The 18,607-nt window shown below is 40.1% G+C and overlaps 1 protein-coding gene across 1 annotated transcript in view; it reads left to right on the top strand.

Moving 5' to 3' along the window:
* Positions 1 to 14,152, top strand: part of STX12 (syntaxin 12) — a 33,253-nt gene extending 19,101 nt beyond the window's left edge. Inside the window, exons 4-9 of the mRNA XM_055397489.2 lie at positions 2,009 to 2,146; positions 4,289 to 4,332; positions 6,291 to 6,396; positions 10,756 to 10,828; positions 11,516 to 11,598; positions 12,917 to 14,152. Of these exons, the coding sequence (XP_055253464.1) occupies positions 2,009 to 2,146; positions 4,289 to 4,332; positions 6,291 to 6,396; positions 10,756 to 10,828; positions 11,516 to 11,598; positions 12,917 to 13,009 (537 nt within the window). The 3' untranslated portion in view covers positions 13,010 to 14,152. The remainder of the gene's footprint in view (positions 1 to 2,008; positions 2,147 to 4,288; positions 4,333 to 6,290; positions 6,397 to 10,755; positions 10,829 to 11,515; positions 11,599 to 12,916) is intronic.
* Positions 14,153 to 18,607: the final 4,455 nt, after the last annotated feature.

An 18,607-nucleotide genomic window follows, 5' to 3' on the forward strand; every position in this document is an offset into this window, starting at 1 on the left:
ATCATTTTGTACACATCATGTACACCTAATATCTTCATTGCTCTTTGTTATTTAGAGGTTGAATCCCAAACTCATTAGCTTGGCATTTAAAACCTGCAGCGGGTGGGCTTCCTTGGTGGTCCAGTGTTTAAGAGTCCGCCTGCCAATGCAGAGGACACAGGTTCAGTCCCTCATCTGGGAAGATTGTGCATGCCACAGAGCAACTAAGTCTGTGAGCCACAAATACTGAGCCTGAGCTCTAAAGCCTGTGTTCTGCAATGAGAGAAGTCACTGCATTGAGAAGCCTTCGCACTGCAACAAAGAGTAACCCCTGCCCTAGAGAAGGCCAGTGTGAAGCAACAAAGACTTGGACAGCAAAAGTAAATTAAAAAATAAAATAAAACCTGCTGTGGGGACTTCCCTGGTGGTCCAGTGGCCAAGACTCCACCCTCCCAATGCAGGGGGCCCAAGGTCGATCCTTAGGAAACTAGATCCTACATGCCACAACTAATAGTTCATGTTCCACAACTAAAAACCCCCACAGGCCACAACTAAAGAACCTGCATGCCTGAGTGCATGCATGGTAAGTCGCTCCCATCATTTCTGACTCTTTGCGACTCTATGGACTGTAGACTGCCAGGGTTCTCTGTTCATGGGATTCTCCAGGCAAGAATACTGGAGTAGATTGCCGTGCCTTACTCCAGGGGATCTTCTGGACTAGGAGTGGAACCCCCATCTCTTAGTCTCCTGCATTGGCAAACAAGTTCTTTATCACTAGCGCCACCTGGGAAGCCCTGCATGCCACAACGAAGATCAAAAATCCTGCGTGTGCCACTAAGACCCAGTATGGCCAAGTAAGCAAATCCTTAAAAAAGAAAAATAAAACCTGCAGTGGCCAGCCCCTTCCCTATTTTTTCTATTTTATCTTTTCGCTATTCTCATGAAAAAAACCTTTGGTTCCAGTCAAACTACCTTTTTATAAATCCTCTGTAAATTTCTGCCACCATGCCTTTGCTCACACCAGTTTCTGCCACCATGCCTGTACTTTTGCCTGGAAAATCCCATGGATGGAGGAGCCTGGTAGGCTGCAGTCCGTGCGGTCGCTAAGGGTCGGACACGACTGAGCGACTTCACTTTCATTTTTCACTTTCACACATTGGAGAAGGAAATGGCAACCCACTCCAGTGTTCTTGCCTGGAGAATCCCAGGGAAGGGGGAGCCTGGTGGGCTTCTGTCTATGGGGTCACACAGAGTCGGACACGACTGAAGTGACTTAGCAGCAGCAGCAGCCTTTGCTCCTCTGCAAATTTCTGCCACCATGCCTTTGCTCACACATGCCTTTTGCATGGCTTTGCCTTTCCCCTTCTCTCTACTCTTCATGCCTTACCCTTAGTGTCCACCACCTCTCGAGGCCTTGACCACTTGGATTCTTACTGATTATACTTGCCTCTGTATAACCTGTAGTACCAATTGACTATAGCAAGTGCTCTCAGTATGTGCTTTTTGAGACATAGTATCAGTAAGCTAAGTAAACATAGCCTGTAACTCTGCAGAATAAGCTTTTAGGTTCTCAGAGATTTTGAACCTCACTACAGTGTGAAGGCAAATGATTCTATGGTGCTTAGGTAAGCTGTGAACTAACTATAGATGAATACAGTTTTTAACATGTTAGCAAGGAAACAGTCTCTGTTTGAGTCCAGTCTAAATCCATAGGTGTTTATTCTGCTTTTAGATTCTCCTGGAAACCAAAATTCTGAACTGTGGTTCCCTCTGAGATTCCCTTACAAGGAAAAAGACACCCAGTTCACAGGTTTGTCAGAATGAAAGAAGGAAAACTCTGACTTGGCCTATAGTATTAACCAGAGATTTGAGTTAGAAAAGAACAAATTCATTTGTTTAAGGAAGAGCCTATTTCACAGTTATTTTCCTAGTTGGGAAGTTTTAGGGGGTGTACTTTTGCTTTTAAAGGGAATTAAAACCAAATGATCTGGGTTGATATGAAATTTTAAGTTCTTGTTTAATTTCCCAGCGCCAGCAGAAACTTCAGAAAGAACGTCTCATGAATGACTTCTCTGCAGCCTTAAACAGTTTCCAGGCCGTGCAGAGAAGGGTGTCTGAAAAGGAGAAGGAGAGCATTGCCCGAGCAAGAGCTGGATCTCGTCTTTCTGTGAGTTTATTTCCAAAAGAAGACCTCTGCAAATTTCAGGATGTTCTTTCCTAAGTTTAAAAATTTTTTTTGACCATTTGTCTTTGCTTACTATCCCTCCAAATAATAAACATGGACATTTTATGAAAATGCTATGAAAATGTCAGATTGGTATAACCTTTGTTAAAAAAGTGTACATATGGTCAAAGACTAGAAAGGAATATGCACAAAGATTTACAAAAATGACAGGTAGAATTATGTGTAATTTTCTTTTTTCTTTCTCATTGTCATATTGATCTTATGTTAAAAGCTTTTTAAAAAGAAAGGATAAATCCGTTTCCTAGAATGTAGCAGGCTAGGTTATTTGGACTAGCCTTCTCTTTGAAAAGGATTAACAGATACTACATTTTAACAACCCAACGTCTCAAAAATATTGAAGAGCCATGAAAATATTAAGATCAAAGCCTCAGAGAAAGTGTGAACCCGTAGAGATAAGCAGAGCACCGATAAAAATGACTTTTCCACTGAGTACATTTACTGAGGACAAACGTGAATTCAGTTTTGATGTCCTTATGGCATGAAGTCAGAGTAATGGGTCCATGCAAGGTGGCTCTTGTAAAAGAAGGTGCTGCTCAAATTAAACTGGGCCCTAAAAGAAAAGAAAAGTAAGCCCTCCTCTCCCCTAGCAGACTGCTGAAAAGATTGCATTAGCACTGAGGACGGCAGGAAGGAGGGGAAATCCAGACAGTAAATTTCACCACAGAGTAACCTTCAGGCAGATTTGCTGTCCAGATTCATACTGGCTGAATGGTCCAAAAGCCTGAAGCTTCCAGTAGTCCTGGTCTGGTCGAGTACCTTGGTGCCAGACAAAAGCAAATACAAATCGTCTCTGTTCAGACACCTTTATCCTGCACCCCAAAGAATACCGGCAAATAATTTTTGCAGTGTAACGAGCTGCCCAGGGTACACAAAGGATGTAATGCAACAGGAACTTTCCTGCCTGACCAGTGGTAGTATGAGTTGGAACAACCACTGGAAAACATTTGGCTGTAACTTCAGAACACCTTATGACCCAGGTGTTCTATCTCAGAGAACTCTGTATGTTTGTACCAGGATATAAGTACAGGACTGTTCATAGCAACATTATTTGTAGTAGTCAAAAATCAGAAACATTCCAAAGTCAATTAACGATAGAAGAGATAAAAATACGTGGTGGTACTATAATATATTACAACAGAGAAAATGAATCACAGTTATATTTAACATCAGGGATGGATCTGGCGTAATCTAATGTGATCCAATCAAAGCATGAAAGAATACAAACAGTATAATTCCATTCATGTAAAATTCAAAATCAGATAAAATATTAAATATTGATATGTATCAATATTTTAAAAATACAAGAAAATGGTGGCCAAAAAGTCAGGATAATAGTTACAATGGAGGAGAGGGAGGTGATTATTATTGGAGAAGGGCACAGAGGTAGGCTTTAGGACACTAGCAGCATTTCGTTTCTTGATCTGGGGAGAGAGTGAAAACTAATAATAATTTTAAAAAACCCACTGTATTCCTCTGGGTGGGTAAAATTTTGAAATTTTCTTTATTTTACTTAACTTTATTATTACTGTTATAAAAAAGGGAAGGTTTTTTAAAAAATAGATTGCTCTTTTAACTTTTTTTCTTAGTTGTTAAATTACAAAAGTAATGTATCATTAGACTGATTTTTGAAGTCAGTTTGTCACTTTAGAACCTGATATGCTTTAAAGGTCTATTTTTTAAAAATATCTTTACAGGTTCTGAAAGTTTGCATGCACGTTTTCAATTCTTTCCCTTAATCCACCTCTCTCCAAATTTTAAAATAAGTTACCACTGTTATTAATTTTTATTCCTTTCTCCTACCATGTTCTCTCCATCCTACTTAATATAGTTTGATTCTGAACCCAAAGTGGAATGCAGATTGGCTTTTGACTACTTCACACCCATTCCCTAGTCATGACAGATTGCCAGAGCCCTGTGTCATCTTATAGATCCTATCAGAGCCAAAGGATGTTGCTTCTTTATACTGTAGCTAAAGGAGGCCATTGTATGTGTGTGTGAGTGTGAGTGTCTGTGTCTGTGACATGTTTGTGAATAACAGCAACAATAATGCCATCTACTTTCTAGGCGGAGGAGAGGCAGAGAGAGGAACAGCTCGTCTCCTTTGACAGGTAAAGGAATTATTCTAAGGTAGATAGTTGAGATGGGATTTTATACTTTATACTTACTTTTAATTTTAAAAATCAGTGAGAAAAAAGGAGGAAAAATAAAGGGACCCCTGGGGTCAGTTCAGTTCAATCACTCAGTCGTGTCTGACTCTTTGTGACCCGATGGACTGCAGCACGCCTGGCTTCCCTGTCCATCACCAACTCCCAGAGCTTGCTCAAACTCATGTCCATCAAGTTGATGATGCCATCCAACCATCTCATCCTCTGTCGTCCCCTTCTCCTCCTGCCTTCAATCTTTCCCAACATCAGGGTCTTTTCCAGTGAGTCAGTTCTTCGCATCAGATGGCCAAAGTATTGGAGCTTCAGCTTCAGCATCAGTCCTTCCAATGAATATTCAGGACTGATTTCCTTTAGGATTGACTGGTTTGATCTCCTTGCAGTCCAAGGGACTCTCAAGAGCCCTGGGGTAGGTAATTTATAATCCATCAAATTAAAAAAGTCAAAACAGTGGGTTTTTCTGTGATCTCTGAATAATGAAAGGGATAATTTCAAAGTGAATACAAAACTTTCAAGAAATCTCTGATGTCTGTGTATTGAGGAGAGGGTTTGGCTCAAAAGGAAAAAATAGAAACCCCCAAAACCTAAAATTTAGGAGGGCTGAGATTTTGCCTGTAATTCAGATATAAGCTCTTCAAAGTTCCTGGGTTTCTGGTTCAGTTCAGTTCAGTTCAGTTCAGTCGCTCAGTCGTGTCTACTCTCTGCGACCCCATGAATCACAGCACACCAGGCCTCCCTGTCCATCACCAACTCCCGGAGTTCACTCAAACTCATGTCCATCGAGTCGGTGATGCCATCCAACCATCTCATTCTCTGTCGTCCCCTTCTCCTCCTGCCCCCAACCTTTCCCAGCATCAGAGTCTTTTCCAGTGAGTCAACTCGTCACATGAGGTGGCCAAAGTATTGGAGTTTCAGCTTTAGCATCAGTCCTTCCAATGAACACCCAGGATTGATCTCCTTTAGAATAGACTGGTTGGATCTCCTTGCAGTACAAGGGTTTCTGTTTACTCATCCCTAAAATGGAGGCAACCGTAGAAAAAGCAAATGATTTGTATCTATAAGACATCTCCTTTCTCCCCCAAACTGAATTAACTAATTCCATAGAAGTGTATTGATGGTATTAGTTCAGAACATAAAATATTTTGTCACTGGTATGCACCCGTCTTGCCACCACTATACTGTGAGTCCCTCAGAGGCCTGGAGCACTCTCTCACTCGGTTTTGCATCTCCAGCACGTGGAGAAAATTCTCCAAGTATTGTGGAGATGACATGTGATTTATGTGTACTACTGGAAAGGTGCTTAATACTGAATTTTCAAAGTGCCTGTCTCGTAAGTCATATGCCTTTCTTCTAAATATGGTACCAGAAAAGGAGAGTTGTAACATTTCATTAGCTTTTTCACTTTGGTTTTCTGTTAAGAGACATCTAACAGCCTCAAAGAAATTCTTGAAAACAAGGAGATGTGATTCTGTCAGACTAACTGGTGAAGCACTGACCGGTCACTTAACTTGCTCTTCTCTACCCATTTGGTACCTGAGATGCCAGCACAGCTTGCACTCTGAGAGTGCCCTGGGAGAGAATGGGCCAGAGATTTCAAATCTCTGCCCACTTCTTGTCCAGCAAGATTATAGAGTGTATCCCTGAATGGAAACAGCAAGGAGTCCCATCCCTTGTAATTCTGCCTCCTCTTAGTTTTGCCCATGAAAGCTGAGACTTGGTTTTCTTGGTGTTACCAGTTCTTTGCCTCTGGATGCGAAGAATGTAACCCCCAGGGACTTGTATTGTTACCAGAGGAGTTGGAGGCCTGGTTCTGTCTTTGGACAGGATCTGCTGACAGCAGAGATGATATGTCTTATGTCCACCTTTGCGGGAAGGAATCAGCCCATGTGCTTGTCTCCCTGCAGCCATGAGGAGTGGAACCAGATGCAGAGACAGGAGGATGAGGTGGCCATCACCGAACAGGACCTGGAGCTTATTAAGGAGAGGGAGACGGCAATTCGGCAGCTGGAGGTGAGGGCCAGGTCATGATTTTTGTTTGACTCAGTGTATCTGCAGTCTGGTTTTTCTCTCAGTGATTATGAGAAAGGATGAAATGAGCTGTATGGTTTGCATATTATGTCTCAGGGTAATCATGGTGAATTTGAACTACTCTCATGATCGTATCAGGATTCCCTGGTACCTCAGCTGGTAAAGAATCCACCTGCAATGAGGAGACCCTGGTTTGATTCCTGGGTCAGGAAGATCTGCTGGAGAAGGGATAGGCTACACTCCAGTATTCTTGGGCTTCACTGGTGGCTCAGCTGGTAAAGAATCCGTCTGCAATGCGGGAGACCTAGGTTCAATCCCTGGGTTGGGAAGATCCCCTAGAGAAGAAGGGAATGGCTACCCATTCTAGTAATCTAGCCTGGAGAATTCAGGCCACAAAGAGGATTCAGGGTCACAAAGAGTCGGACATGACTGAGCAACTTTCACACTTCACTAGGATGGTATTGGTCGTGGTGCCTGAGGATACCTGGACCCCCTCCTCAGTCACCATATTTTATATGGTCTCCATGAGAATACCCATAGAGAACAGAGCAAGGCCAACAAATATTTTATTAAGACATTATCCCCAAACCTCAATGCCAATCTCTAGGTTCGGTGGGGCTCTACGGAGAGCCCTTTGCTTAGTCTGAGTAACCCAGAATAAAGACAGGCCAAAAAGTTTGTTCCATTTTTGTGCATCCGAAAGTCCAATCCCAAACTGTGGGTATCCCATCAGTGAGTCACAGAAACAGGAACAATTTTTGAGGTGAGGGTTGAGAGAGAGGTCTCAAGGCCTTTCTTACCTGAGTTTCCAAAGTTAATTTTTTGCATGATGACCAGTAAAATAGCCTTAAACCTGAGTACTTTTCTCATGGAGATGGAAGACTGCCATCTTGGGGGCAGTGGGGGGAGGAGGGTTGTAGAGGGGAGAAACTTTGATCTCCTTGACCTTCATCTGTGGCAGTGGTTCTGAACCCTGATTGCACTTTTAGAATCACTTGGAGATTTTTTTTTTTTTAATGCCCCAGCTCTTCTCATCTACCCACCAATTACTAGTTTGAACTGCGTGTGATTTTCTTATTTTTTTTGTAGGTTAAAAATGGGCAAACATCCACAGGAAGCCCTGGGTGAGGCCATTTTTTATCTTACAAACTTCCCAGGTGATTACAAAGTGCGGTCAAGGTTGAGACACACTGCTCTAGAGCCCTCTGTTGTTGTTTTTTTTTTTCTTGATACTTCTTTTTAAAAAATTTTTTTTTATTGAAGGATAATTGCTTTATAGAATTTTGTTGTTGCCCTCTGTTTTTCGATGAAACAGTTCATCCTTGTGCTCATACTTAGTCATGTCTGACTCTTTGCGACCCCATGGACCATAGCCTGCCAGACTCCTCTGCCCAAGGGATTCTCCAAGCAAGAATACTGGAGTGGGTTGCCATTTCCTACTCCAGGGCATCTTTCCAACCCAGGGATCAAACACATATCTCTTGTGTCTCCTGCATTACAGGTGGATTCTTTACCGGCTGAGCCATCAGGGAAAGCCCGAAGTTTGACTTCAAAGATGTCATGTGTTTTCTTTGTCATCTATTGCTACTAATCATCTAATTGATTCTTTAACATGAGAAATCCTGTCCAACCGAGAGTAGAATGAGATGTGTGGAGCTGAGGGGAGGAGTGTATGGGCACTTCACATTCAACAGAATCCAGGCCTGATTCCTTAGCCGTTGCATTTTCGTATCCAGTCATTTCCTGCATCTAACATGCAAACCCTGTTTTAACAGTGCAGCAACACACTCCGGTGTGTTTCTCTTCTGCTCCCACTCTATACTTCTCACACTCTGGTCACCAAATATGTGTTTTTCCCCACATCAAGCAATTCTGCCACATTATCAGGATGTGCTACAGTGCAACTTAGTTCTAATACTGTCTTCCTGGAGTTAGTCTCAGATCCCACAGATTGAAGGTTCAGTCCCACAAGACTGACTCCTCTTTCCACAACTTCAGGTGCCAGTCACAAATCCAGGTTGTCACCTGTGCTTCTGATCAACAGATTGGAAACTGGAAGTTCTCACGACCCCCTCCTTGGGTTTGATTAATTAGCTGGAGCAGCTCACAGAACTCAAGAAAACAGTTTACTCATTAGGTTACTGGTTTATTATAAAAGGATACAGCTCAGGAAGAGCCAGAAGGAAGAGATGCATAAGGCAAAGTATGTGGCCAGGGGTGCATGGTTTCCATGGGGCTTCCCCAGTGCAGGAGATTCAGGAGATGCAGGTTCGATCCCTGGGTCAGGAGATCCCCTGGAGGAGGACGTGGCAGCCCACTCCAGTATTCTTGCCTGGAGAATCCCATGCACAGAGGAGCCTGGTGGGCTACAGTCCATAGGGTCGCAAAGAGGCAGACACGACTGCAGTGACTGAGCACGCAAGCATGCATGGCTTCCATGCCCTCTCCAGGCCCTCTACACTCCCCACATCTCCTTGTGTTCACTAACCAAGAAGCACTCTCAACTTTTGGTTACATGGGCATGATTGATTAAATAATTGGCCTTTGGTGATTGATCTAACCTTGAGCCCTCCCCAGAGGTTGGAATTGGGGCTGAAAGTTCCAACCAACTAAACACCAGGTTGGTTCCCCTGGCAACTAGCCCCCATCCTTAGGGGTTTTCCAAAAGCCAAGCTAGTAACATAAACTTGAAAGGGTTTGTTTTGAATAAAAAAGGACATCTTTATCTCTTTTATCACTTAGAAAAAAATTTTAGGAGCTCTGTGCTGGGATTGGGACAAAGATCAAATATATATTTCTTATTATGAATCATAATATCACACCCATGTTATAGCCAAACTGGGCTGTTTAACCCGGTTACCTTTCTATGTACATGGCTTCTTAAATCCTGCCTCTTCTGCCATAGTCTTCCTTCTCTGCTTGAAGTAAATGCTATACCATTTATTAGTCATTTACCATATAATACCCTTTCTTCTTACTTACCTTATTGTATACTGATCCCTCCACCCCACCTCCACCTCCAGATAACTATTATTAAGCCCTTTTATATTCATAGCAACTAGCCAACTGTCCTAACTATAGTGGACTCTTTAACAAGTAACTGAGGTGCTGGCTAGAACTGTTCTTGCCAAGTTGTGATCAGGAAGTCATTGCTTTGAAGGTATCATTTTTTTATTGTAGCATCTGAGAGGCAGCGCATTGCTTATTGAAAGAGCATGGGCTTTAGGAATATAATCCTGGCTGCAGTGCTTAGTTTCCTCACTGATGAGTTGTATAACTAGACAAGTTACATAACCTCTCTGAGCCTCATTATCCTCAAAGAAGATGCTTACTTCATAGAGTTACTGAATGATTAATTCAAGCATCATGAACTTTTAAAAAGATTATTTATTTATTTACTTATGACTGTGCTGGGTCTTTATTGCTACCCGAGGGCTTTCTCTAGGGGCAGAGAGCTGGGGCTATTCTTCGTTGTGGTGCACAGGCTTCTCATTGTGGTGGCTTCTCTTGTTGCAGAGCACAGGCTCTAGAGTGCAGGCCTAGGATTACATGTGTGTCCCCTGCCTTGGCAGATGGAGTCTTCATCATTGGACCACCAGGGAAGCCCATCACGAACTTTTAATTCTGTTTTGCCACATGCTAGCTGTGAGAACTTAGGGCAAGTCATTAAACCTCTTTGAGCCTTGACTTTTCTCTTCTGTAGAATGGAGATAATACATATCTTATTGGATTGTCATGAGGACCAGTTAAGCACGCACGCACGCACACATGCATGCTAAGTCGCTTCAGTCGTGTCCGACTCTGTGCGACCCCACAGATAGCAGCCCACCAGGCTCCTCTGTCCACAGGATTCTCCAGGCAAGAATACTGGAGTGGGTTGCCATTTCCTTTTCCAGAGGACCAGTTAAGTAATAGTTACTAACAGCTAACACTTATGAAGTGGTTATTGCGTAGTTCTAAGAACTTTTTATTTAGTACTTCTGAAAATCCTATGAGATGGATACTGTCATTGTCCACATTTTAGTAGGGAGGTCCAGAGAAGTTCTTAATTTAAGGTTGAACAGGACTGTGGAGGGTTAACAGTCCTCTGTAACTGATAGTCAGGCTCCAAGAGACTGAGCTTCTAATTACCTACCTGGCATAGTACTCTGCATACAGAAATAACTTAGTAAGTGTTAATAATTAACTTTATTTTCATTTTCTGTTTATAGAGAAAGCATGATTTATAAGCTTTAAAAACACATATTATGTTAATAGCCAGAACTTTAGGTAAGTAGAGGAAATGAATCTTCCAACATGTTACTTAATGTTGGTTAATTTTTTTGTGTGTGTGTTCCTTAGGCTGATATTTTGGATGTCAATCAGATATTTAAAGATTTGGCCATGATGATCCACGACCAAGGTGATCTCATTGGTATGTATTATTGATACCTTTAACATAAAGGTGAGTGGATAGTTTTTGTATGCCAAGAAGTCAGTAAGCTGTGTCTTAGGAATCTAGGAATACCATTTAAAAATCACTAAATTCATTTTCTTAGCAATTTTCTTATGTTGTCAAATGTGGAAGTTAAAATGAGGCTTCCATGAATAGCCCATGCACTTGCCGCAGCCTTATGGTAAGTCTTTTGCTGTTTAGGGAAGTAGCTGTCAGCTTCTCAGTTTTTATCTCCAGAAACTTGCACAACTATGGGATTCGAAACCCTTTTTAATAAAGCTTTTTATTTGGAAATAATTTCAAGTTCACAAAAAGTTGCAAAAATGAAAATAACAAGGAACTCCTTTATAAGCTTTACTTAGATTTACGTCTTGTTAACATTCTACCCCATTTGCTTTTTATTTGCACTCTTTTCTATGTATTTACCTGATTTTTTTCTGAACTGTTTGTGGATGATTTGCATACTTCATAACCCTCTACCTCTAAATAATTCTTCAGTGTTTATTTCCAAAGAAGAGGGCTGTTCTCTTATGGGGCTGGTAACTTTTGATCTCATGGCTGGATAGTTGGAGTGATGGTGGTGAACAGGACCCTTAGCATCAGAATTCTCTTCAGTTTGCAGTCTTGAAACATCCAACTGTGGTAAGACATCCTTCTTTTTTGCAGACAGCATAGAAGCCAACGTGGAAAGCTCAGAGGTGCATGTAGAAAGAGCCACTGACCAGCTCCAGCGAGCTGCTTACTATCAGGTAAAAGCAGGTACAAAGGAAAGCCACTCTGTGCTTTAGTCTCTCGGGGCCATCAGAGTCACTGACACATCGAGAACAGCTGCAGCTGTTTGTTTAGTCTTAAGCTGGAGGCAGGTAGTCATAATTGCCATCCCAGCTCCATTTTAGTATTTTCCTTTGCAGAGAGATCTACAAAAAAGGCATCAAACTTTGAATAAACTGACATAGAAGCCTCTTAGCTACAAAGCTATCCCCATAAGCTAGCATGATACCTAATTTGGGGTAAGGCTAATTTTCTAACCTAAATAACTGAAATTTGTTTCAGTTAGAATAGTAATAGGTACAAAGTAGGACTTTGCAGATAATGTATGTTGACTGTTGCCATAGAAAATGGACAGAGACTCAACTTGGACTGCAGTTTATGTATGAATTAATTGGGGCTTATCATATGGGGGTTATTTTGCTGTTAACAAATAGGGGTTAATTGTCCTACTTTCTGTAAAGTGATATTTTTCTACATATTATTTGAAATTCCGGTTTTACGAACTTTATCCGGGTCTTCACCTCAGTTTACACATGTTGTGAATGAGGTCCTTCTCACTTCTCCTCAACCTGGTGTTGCATGGCTTTTTAGAAACAAATAGCATTTAGTCATTTACCATGTTCCTAAGATAATTGTATTTCCCCTGGGACTGTTCTTTAAGAAATTTGTTTTTAACAATAGTTTCCTTTTAAAAAGTGAGTGATGACTTTAATATCCAACAGTAAAGAACAGTCAAGTAAATTATATACATCCATTTCATGTTATTTTATGTGGGAATTAAAAGAGATGTTTATGAAGAGTTTATAATATCACAAATTTTATTCTAAAATATTGAGTGAGAAAACCATCAGACCTGATACAGTATGGTCCCAATTATGTCAGATAAATGTGCCTGGATAAAAGATCAGAAGGAAATACAATTAAAATGTCAGCTGTTTTATCTGTGGGTGATTATTTTCTCTTCTGCTTGTCTGTATTTTTTACAGTGAACATGAAATTTTATAATAGGTATAAAACCTTTATTCAAATACACATGTACAAATAACTTATTTTATGGCAAATAACACCTTGCAACATAAACAGTTCCTTTGCAAAATTGTATTTGGGAGCATTGAATGAGAACTTGCACTGCTGTCTAGCACTGGTACCTTGAGATTTTTGAGAAGGTGTCTGCATAATCATACACAGAGTTTAATTTTGCATTACCAGGAGGCTGATTGATGAAGCACTCTTGGAGTCTTATAAACACTTTTTATTTGTTTCATAAGTGTCTTCTTTACATATTTTTCTCCTCAGAAAAAATCTCGCAAGAAGATCTGTATCCTGGTGCTTGTCCTGTCAGTGATTATTTTAATCTTGGGATTTATTTTGTGGATAGTTAATAAATGAAGTGATTGCCTCCAGCCTTCTCCCGCTGAGCTGTTTTCAACGGCAAGTGCTTGTTGGAGTCTTGCCAGAACAAACTGATCATAAGAAGAGAGAATACACCAGAATGTCTTGTAATAATTTAGTTAGAAACTAACTACTAACTAGTCCTGGAATTAGTGACCTATGGAGACAGTATTTATCAATTTGTGTATACATTTTATTGATTTCTCAAATTAAGAATTAATTTATGTGGATTTTCTTTTCTCTTGTATTCTGATTGCTCATCATCCCTACTGAAAATTCCATTCTAGATACTCTTGTTTTGGTAGGTTAACACTACAGTCTTGTAATATTGTCTTTTTATGTATATACAAGATTTACCTTTTTATTAGCAACTGAGATAGAATTACTTTTGGTCACCCAGTACATTAGAGTTTGTCAGAAATTGTATAATAAGCCAGCAATTTTTATTATTTAACATTTTAATTTGAATTTCTAAGAAGCCTATTCCCTGTATGCTTTGAAAATTTTTGGCAATGTATTTAACTAGAGAGTAAAAAATTGCACATGTGATCCAGATTAAATGAGAAGTAATGATTTGAGCTGGCCAGCCATTGGGGATATGTGTTAATCTGGGTTTAAAGTTTATTACTTGTTAGTGTCATTGACTGCAGTTCATCCATATATACGCTAAACCATCTTGTCCACTTTTTGAAGTGGTTAATTTAATTAACATTACGATGCTCTGTGGCGTTTCTCTCCCACCTGTCTGTATAGAATGGGAGAATTAGACAAAGCATGCTTTTGGAAAGCAAGTAGGAATTATTTGGAATGATTTAATCTTTTGTTGTTGTTGCTCAGTTGTGGTTCTACATTCCTGGTAAATGATGACTGTTGCCATCAAAAGGCTGCCCCCTACCCTAATAAGGTCTGCTGGGCATTTGGTGGCAGGGAAATTTTAAAAGCTAGACTGAAGTTGGTTTAAAATTTAGTCCTGTGAACTGGCAAGAAAGCAAAGAAAAGGTTCTTTTTTTGTAAATAATATTGGTTTGGAATAGTGATGTTAGAATTACTCTAATTTATGAACAAGAGGTTAATCTCTCCATGCATAGTTTTAGACAAAAAAAAATGTTTCAATAAAAGATTGCTGTCTTGTAATATAAATGTTGTCCACTCCCCTTTTTCACAGGTCTAGGGAAGTTACAGGGGAAGTCATTTTTTTAGGTTCTCAATTAATGTGAATTGGGCCAACAATTTCAATTCATCCTTTAGTGAATGAGAGGATTTGGCTGGGTATATTTATATTTACTTCTTCCATTCCTTTTAATGTTACTTAATCTTCTTTTACTAAAATAATGTGAACAGCAGGGAAACAAGGGCTAAATACTTAAGTTTCTTTGCATTCTTGCACCATTTCACCCTCGTAATACAAATAAAGATTTTAAAAGCTTCTATTATAAATTTCTATGTGTTAACATCCTAATGCAGTAGATATCGGATGATGTGCTGTCCAAAGAAAAACTGAGACCTGCAAGAAAACTGGAAATCAGGTGAGGATTGGTTTGGGGGTGGAAGAGGCCCTTTCCTTGAGGAACAGAATAGAGCTGTTGGGGTGTTACAGAGGCCCAGGCAGCAGCTTCGGAGCTAATTCATTGGTTCTACAATCACTGCCCCTTCAGCTTTAAATTATAGTTGGACCTGAATACATCATTTATAATACTCCAGGCAAGAAAAAAAGGCTTGATTGTAAAAAACAAAACACTTTTCAGTTTGGGTTAAATGAAGCCACCATAGTTCTGTTCTATAATACTGTGTAATCCCATGGTGGTGTGTAATAGTAATCAGGGGTTGCAAATATGACCTTGGCCTAGAATTGCAATGGCCTGGAACTTGTAGTAGTTACCAAGAGGTTCTGCTAAACGGGCCTAACAAACCTGTTCACAGAAGCATCCTTATCTGTGCTTCGTCCACCTTGAGGGCACCATGGTTTAGGGCAGTGATGTTCTTAACTATGGCTTCACGTTAGAAACAAAAAAATACGGTATCTTGGTACCCCTGCCACAAGATTCTAATTTAGTTTGCGGGGGTTATAGCTTGGACATGGGGACTTTTAAAGCTCCAGATAATGCTCAGGTATAACCATGGTTGAAAACCATTGGTTTGGAGGTCAAAAGCTAGACTGGGGTACAGAAGGCCTGGAGAATCTTAACTCTCTCGTTTACTCACTGTAGGTATTTGAACAAGTTACTTAACCCATAGGCCCCAAATGTCCTCAGTTGCTCTCTTATGGCTTTAAACTCTCTGATTATAAGGATCACAAGGGTTTAGTCTAAACATACAAACTGTTTGTCTCTGTATTCCTTTCCTTTTCACTTTCTCCCTTTCTCCTTTCTTTATGGAAAGTTTTCTCTTCAAGTGAATTAAAACTGTAGTACTGTAGTATAGGGTAGCGTAGAAGTGTCATGCAGGCCACTTCCTCTGTGAATATTCGAGAACAGGAACTTGCTAGCTTCTAGATCTGTGCTCCCTGAACAGGTTTTGTTTTGTTAAGGAGTGGAGATACACTCCCTTGTACCACTAGCAAAAACATCAAAATGAAATTATGCTTCCGTCAGTGCAAATTAAAACACCTTGAGCCTTCTCCCTTCAGTTTTTTTGTTTTTTTTTTCCCCTTCTGTTCAGAGGCAGTTCTCAGTCATGGGAATGAAACTTACTTTTGGTCACTAAATGCAGACCAGAACCCAACTCAGTGTTAAATAGAACCCAATTCTATCATGTTTCTAGGAGTAGGAATCACCTGCTTCCTCCCTGCTTTTCTAAGCATGTTTAGGGTATCCCTAGGTTTCAAAGAATTTTTCAGTATTGCTTTCCAGTACTGTGAATTACAACTGCTTCAGAATTTCCACCTTGCCAGGGAATAGCTTGAAAGATTTTGATTCTAACCCTTCATCTGCTTTTAGGTCAACTGAGGAGTTCATTTGAATCCTTATCCAAAATGAAATTTGATTGACAAAACGGTACTTAATTTTTAAAAGAGATAACCTTGAAATAATAGAATTTTTAATGTGGGACTCTGATTGAGGACCAAATTTTTACAGTCTATGGAGAAATGAGAAAAATAATGTTAGTGGGCTTTTTAAAGTACCATCTTTGGGCTAATGGCTTCCTCACTTTTTAAAAAGATTATGAAAAATTATTTAAAAGATTATTAAAATGAAAAGTCTTCATTTAAAAAGATTATGAAAATGAGAAGTCTTCATTTAAAAATCTCCTTAGTTGGCAAAATAAAAGTTGACGCCCCTGTAGTATTTTCTTTTTCCCCTAGTCGATGACATCTCTGATGTTTGAATCATTCATAACTAGCTCCATCGCTTTACAGCTGAAGAAGCTGAGGCCAAGGATGGTGGTCTACTGTAGGAATTTAAAGGCTTGTCGAAATGCTCTCATTGGTCATTTGTGAGGTGATATTGAAGCCCTTACTACCAACAATTCACTATGCTAAACATTTTACATTTATCATCTTATAGCCACAAAACCATTGAAGAGATGTTATTTTTCTTGTCCTCTTTTTTATGGATTAGGAAACTGAGGCATAGTAAGTGACCTGGCCAAGGGCACACAGTTTAGGAGCAGTGGAGCCAGATTTTGATCTCAAGCACACAGACTTCAAAAACCATACCTTTAGACACTATACACTGTCTCTGTTCATCACGAATACAAACTGTCCTTCCACCACCTCTTTCACAAAGCTTTAACAATCCGGAGTAATGGCAATTTCTATTCACTTTTCATGAATGTCTTTTCTTAGCGCTTTATAAATTTTTTGTTCACCACCCAGCTAAATGAAGTTTCCTGATGTACCATCTGTATACAAACATTTTTTTCAGTGTCTCCATTTGATCATTCATATTAAAGATGTTCTAAGGAAGTTTGTTTGATATCAGTATGTTCCTTATGTCTTTAGATTCTATTCTAAGGAAGTCTCAAAGTCCAAGAAATTAATCTTTTTTGAGATAACCCATTGGCAGCTCAGTCTTTACATTTCAAAAGGTTCACCTCCTAGACTGCTGTCCTCTAGTTTGCATATCTGTACTGACATCACTGGTACCCAAACAAAGAGCATTTTGCTTTATAAGGCCTAGGTAACTGTGCCATTACATTAGCGGTCAGTGTGAATATTAGCTGTGCTGAAAACAGGGGAAATGGCCAAGGAATAAAGAATTATAAGGGTAAGAATATAGTTTTAGGTTTCTTGGGTGTATATTCAGCATTATAAGGGATTAAATAATGGACCACCCATGGAAGCTGAGAAATTGAAAGACAAAGCTGACATGTTATTAAGGTCACTGACAGCTAGAAAGGGCTTCAATACCACCTCATGCCTGAAAAGGGCATAGGACCTCAAAGGCCCAGACAATCTCTCCAGATAAAAGTTACACTCTCTTTTCTGTTACACTCAAAACACTTGAGACGATTTAATTCTTTTTAAGAATCAAGTCCTTGTGCTCAAAGGAGGGAGGTATAGCCTGTTTTCCTGAAACCAAGTTTAGAACTATTGTTTAGAGTCTATCTTTGGAATCACAGGGCTGGAAAAGAGGGTATACTAACCCGTTCATTTGATACGTGATCTGAGGGAATTCCCTAGCAGTCCAGTGGTTAGGACTTGGTGCTTTCACTGCTTTGGCCCCAGGTTCAATCCCTGGTGAGGAAACTAAGATCCTGAAAGCCACACATGCAGCCAAAAAAAAAAAGTGATCTGTCCAGTTAACATCCTTGCTGGATGAGTTTATTGTGCTTTTGAAGACCGGAGGAAAATGTGATTCTCCTAACAGTTGATAATTTTAAATTCTAAGTTAATATTATGCTACAGTTAAATCTTGATGCCTGGAGATGTCACCCAGGGCAAAATCTTTTTAATAGGTTGATGTTCGATTTAAAATCTAGAGGACCAGTATCAGGGAGTCAGGACAAGAACTCCACCATAGAAAGAGATAATTTGCTGTTCAATGCCTCTTTATAGGTAAACAGTAATTTTGGATTTGGTTTCCTTAAAAGAAAAAAACAGGTTGGATAATCCTCTCATGTTTTCTACAAAACTGAAAAAGCGTTGGGCTTCAGTTGCATACTAGTAATAAATACGATCATATCAACGTCAAAGTGAGAGAGAGAGAGTGATGATTAAAGAGCATGGGCTTTGGCATCATACAGACAGGTTTGAATCCCACTCGTTCTAGCATGAGGCTGGGCAACTCAGTCTCTATGAGCCTCCCCTCAGGGATCATAATACCTATTTCAAAGAGAGTTTTAAGGATTAAATGAGATGATCCATATAAACTACATTCTTGCCCAAATAAGCACAGTAGACATAAGCCGTTACAACCAGAAGCCCTGCTGATGATCTTTCACCCAGCTGTTGGACAAAAGCAGACCTGAATCGTAAATCTTCCTTATACAATCTAGTCACTATGACCAAAATTTTAAAATCCAAAGAGGCCTCCACTTGATTAAATAACCCTTTTCAGTCATGCATTTTGAGGATCTGGACGCCTGCCAACCGGTTGGATCCGTCCCTGGCTCGTTTGTCTAGAGTTTACACGACCCCGAAAGGTAGCTTCTCAG

This window comes from Moschus berezovskii, chromosome 2 (genome assembly GCF_049115385.1).
Source record: "Moschus berezovskii isolate FMDL1 chromosome 2, NW_MosBer_1.0, whole genome shotgun sequence".
NCBI classification, from domain to species: Eukaryota; Metazoa; Chordata; class Mammalia; order Artiodactyla; family Moschidae; genus Moschus; species Moschus berezovskii.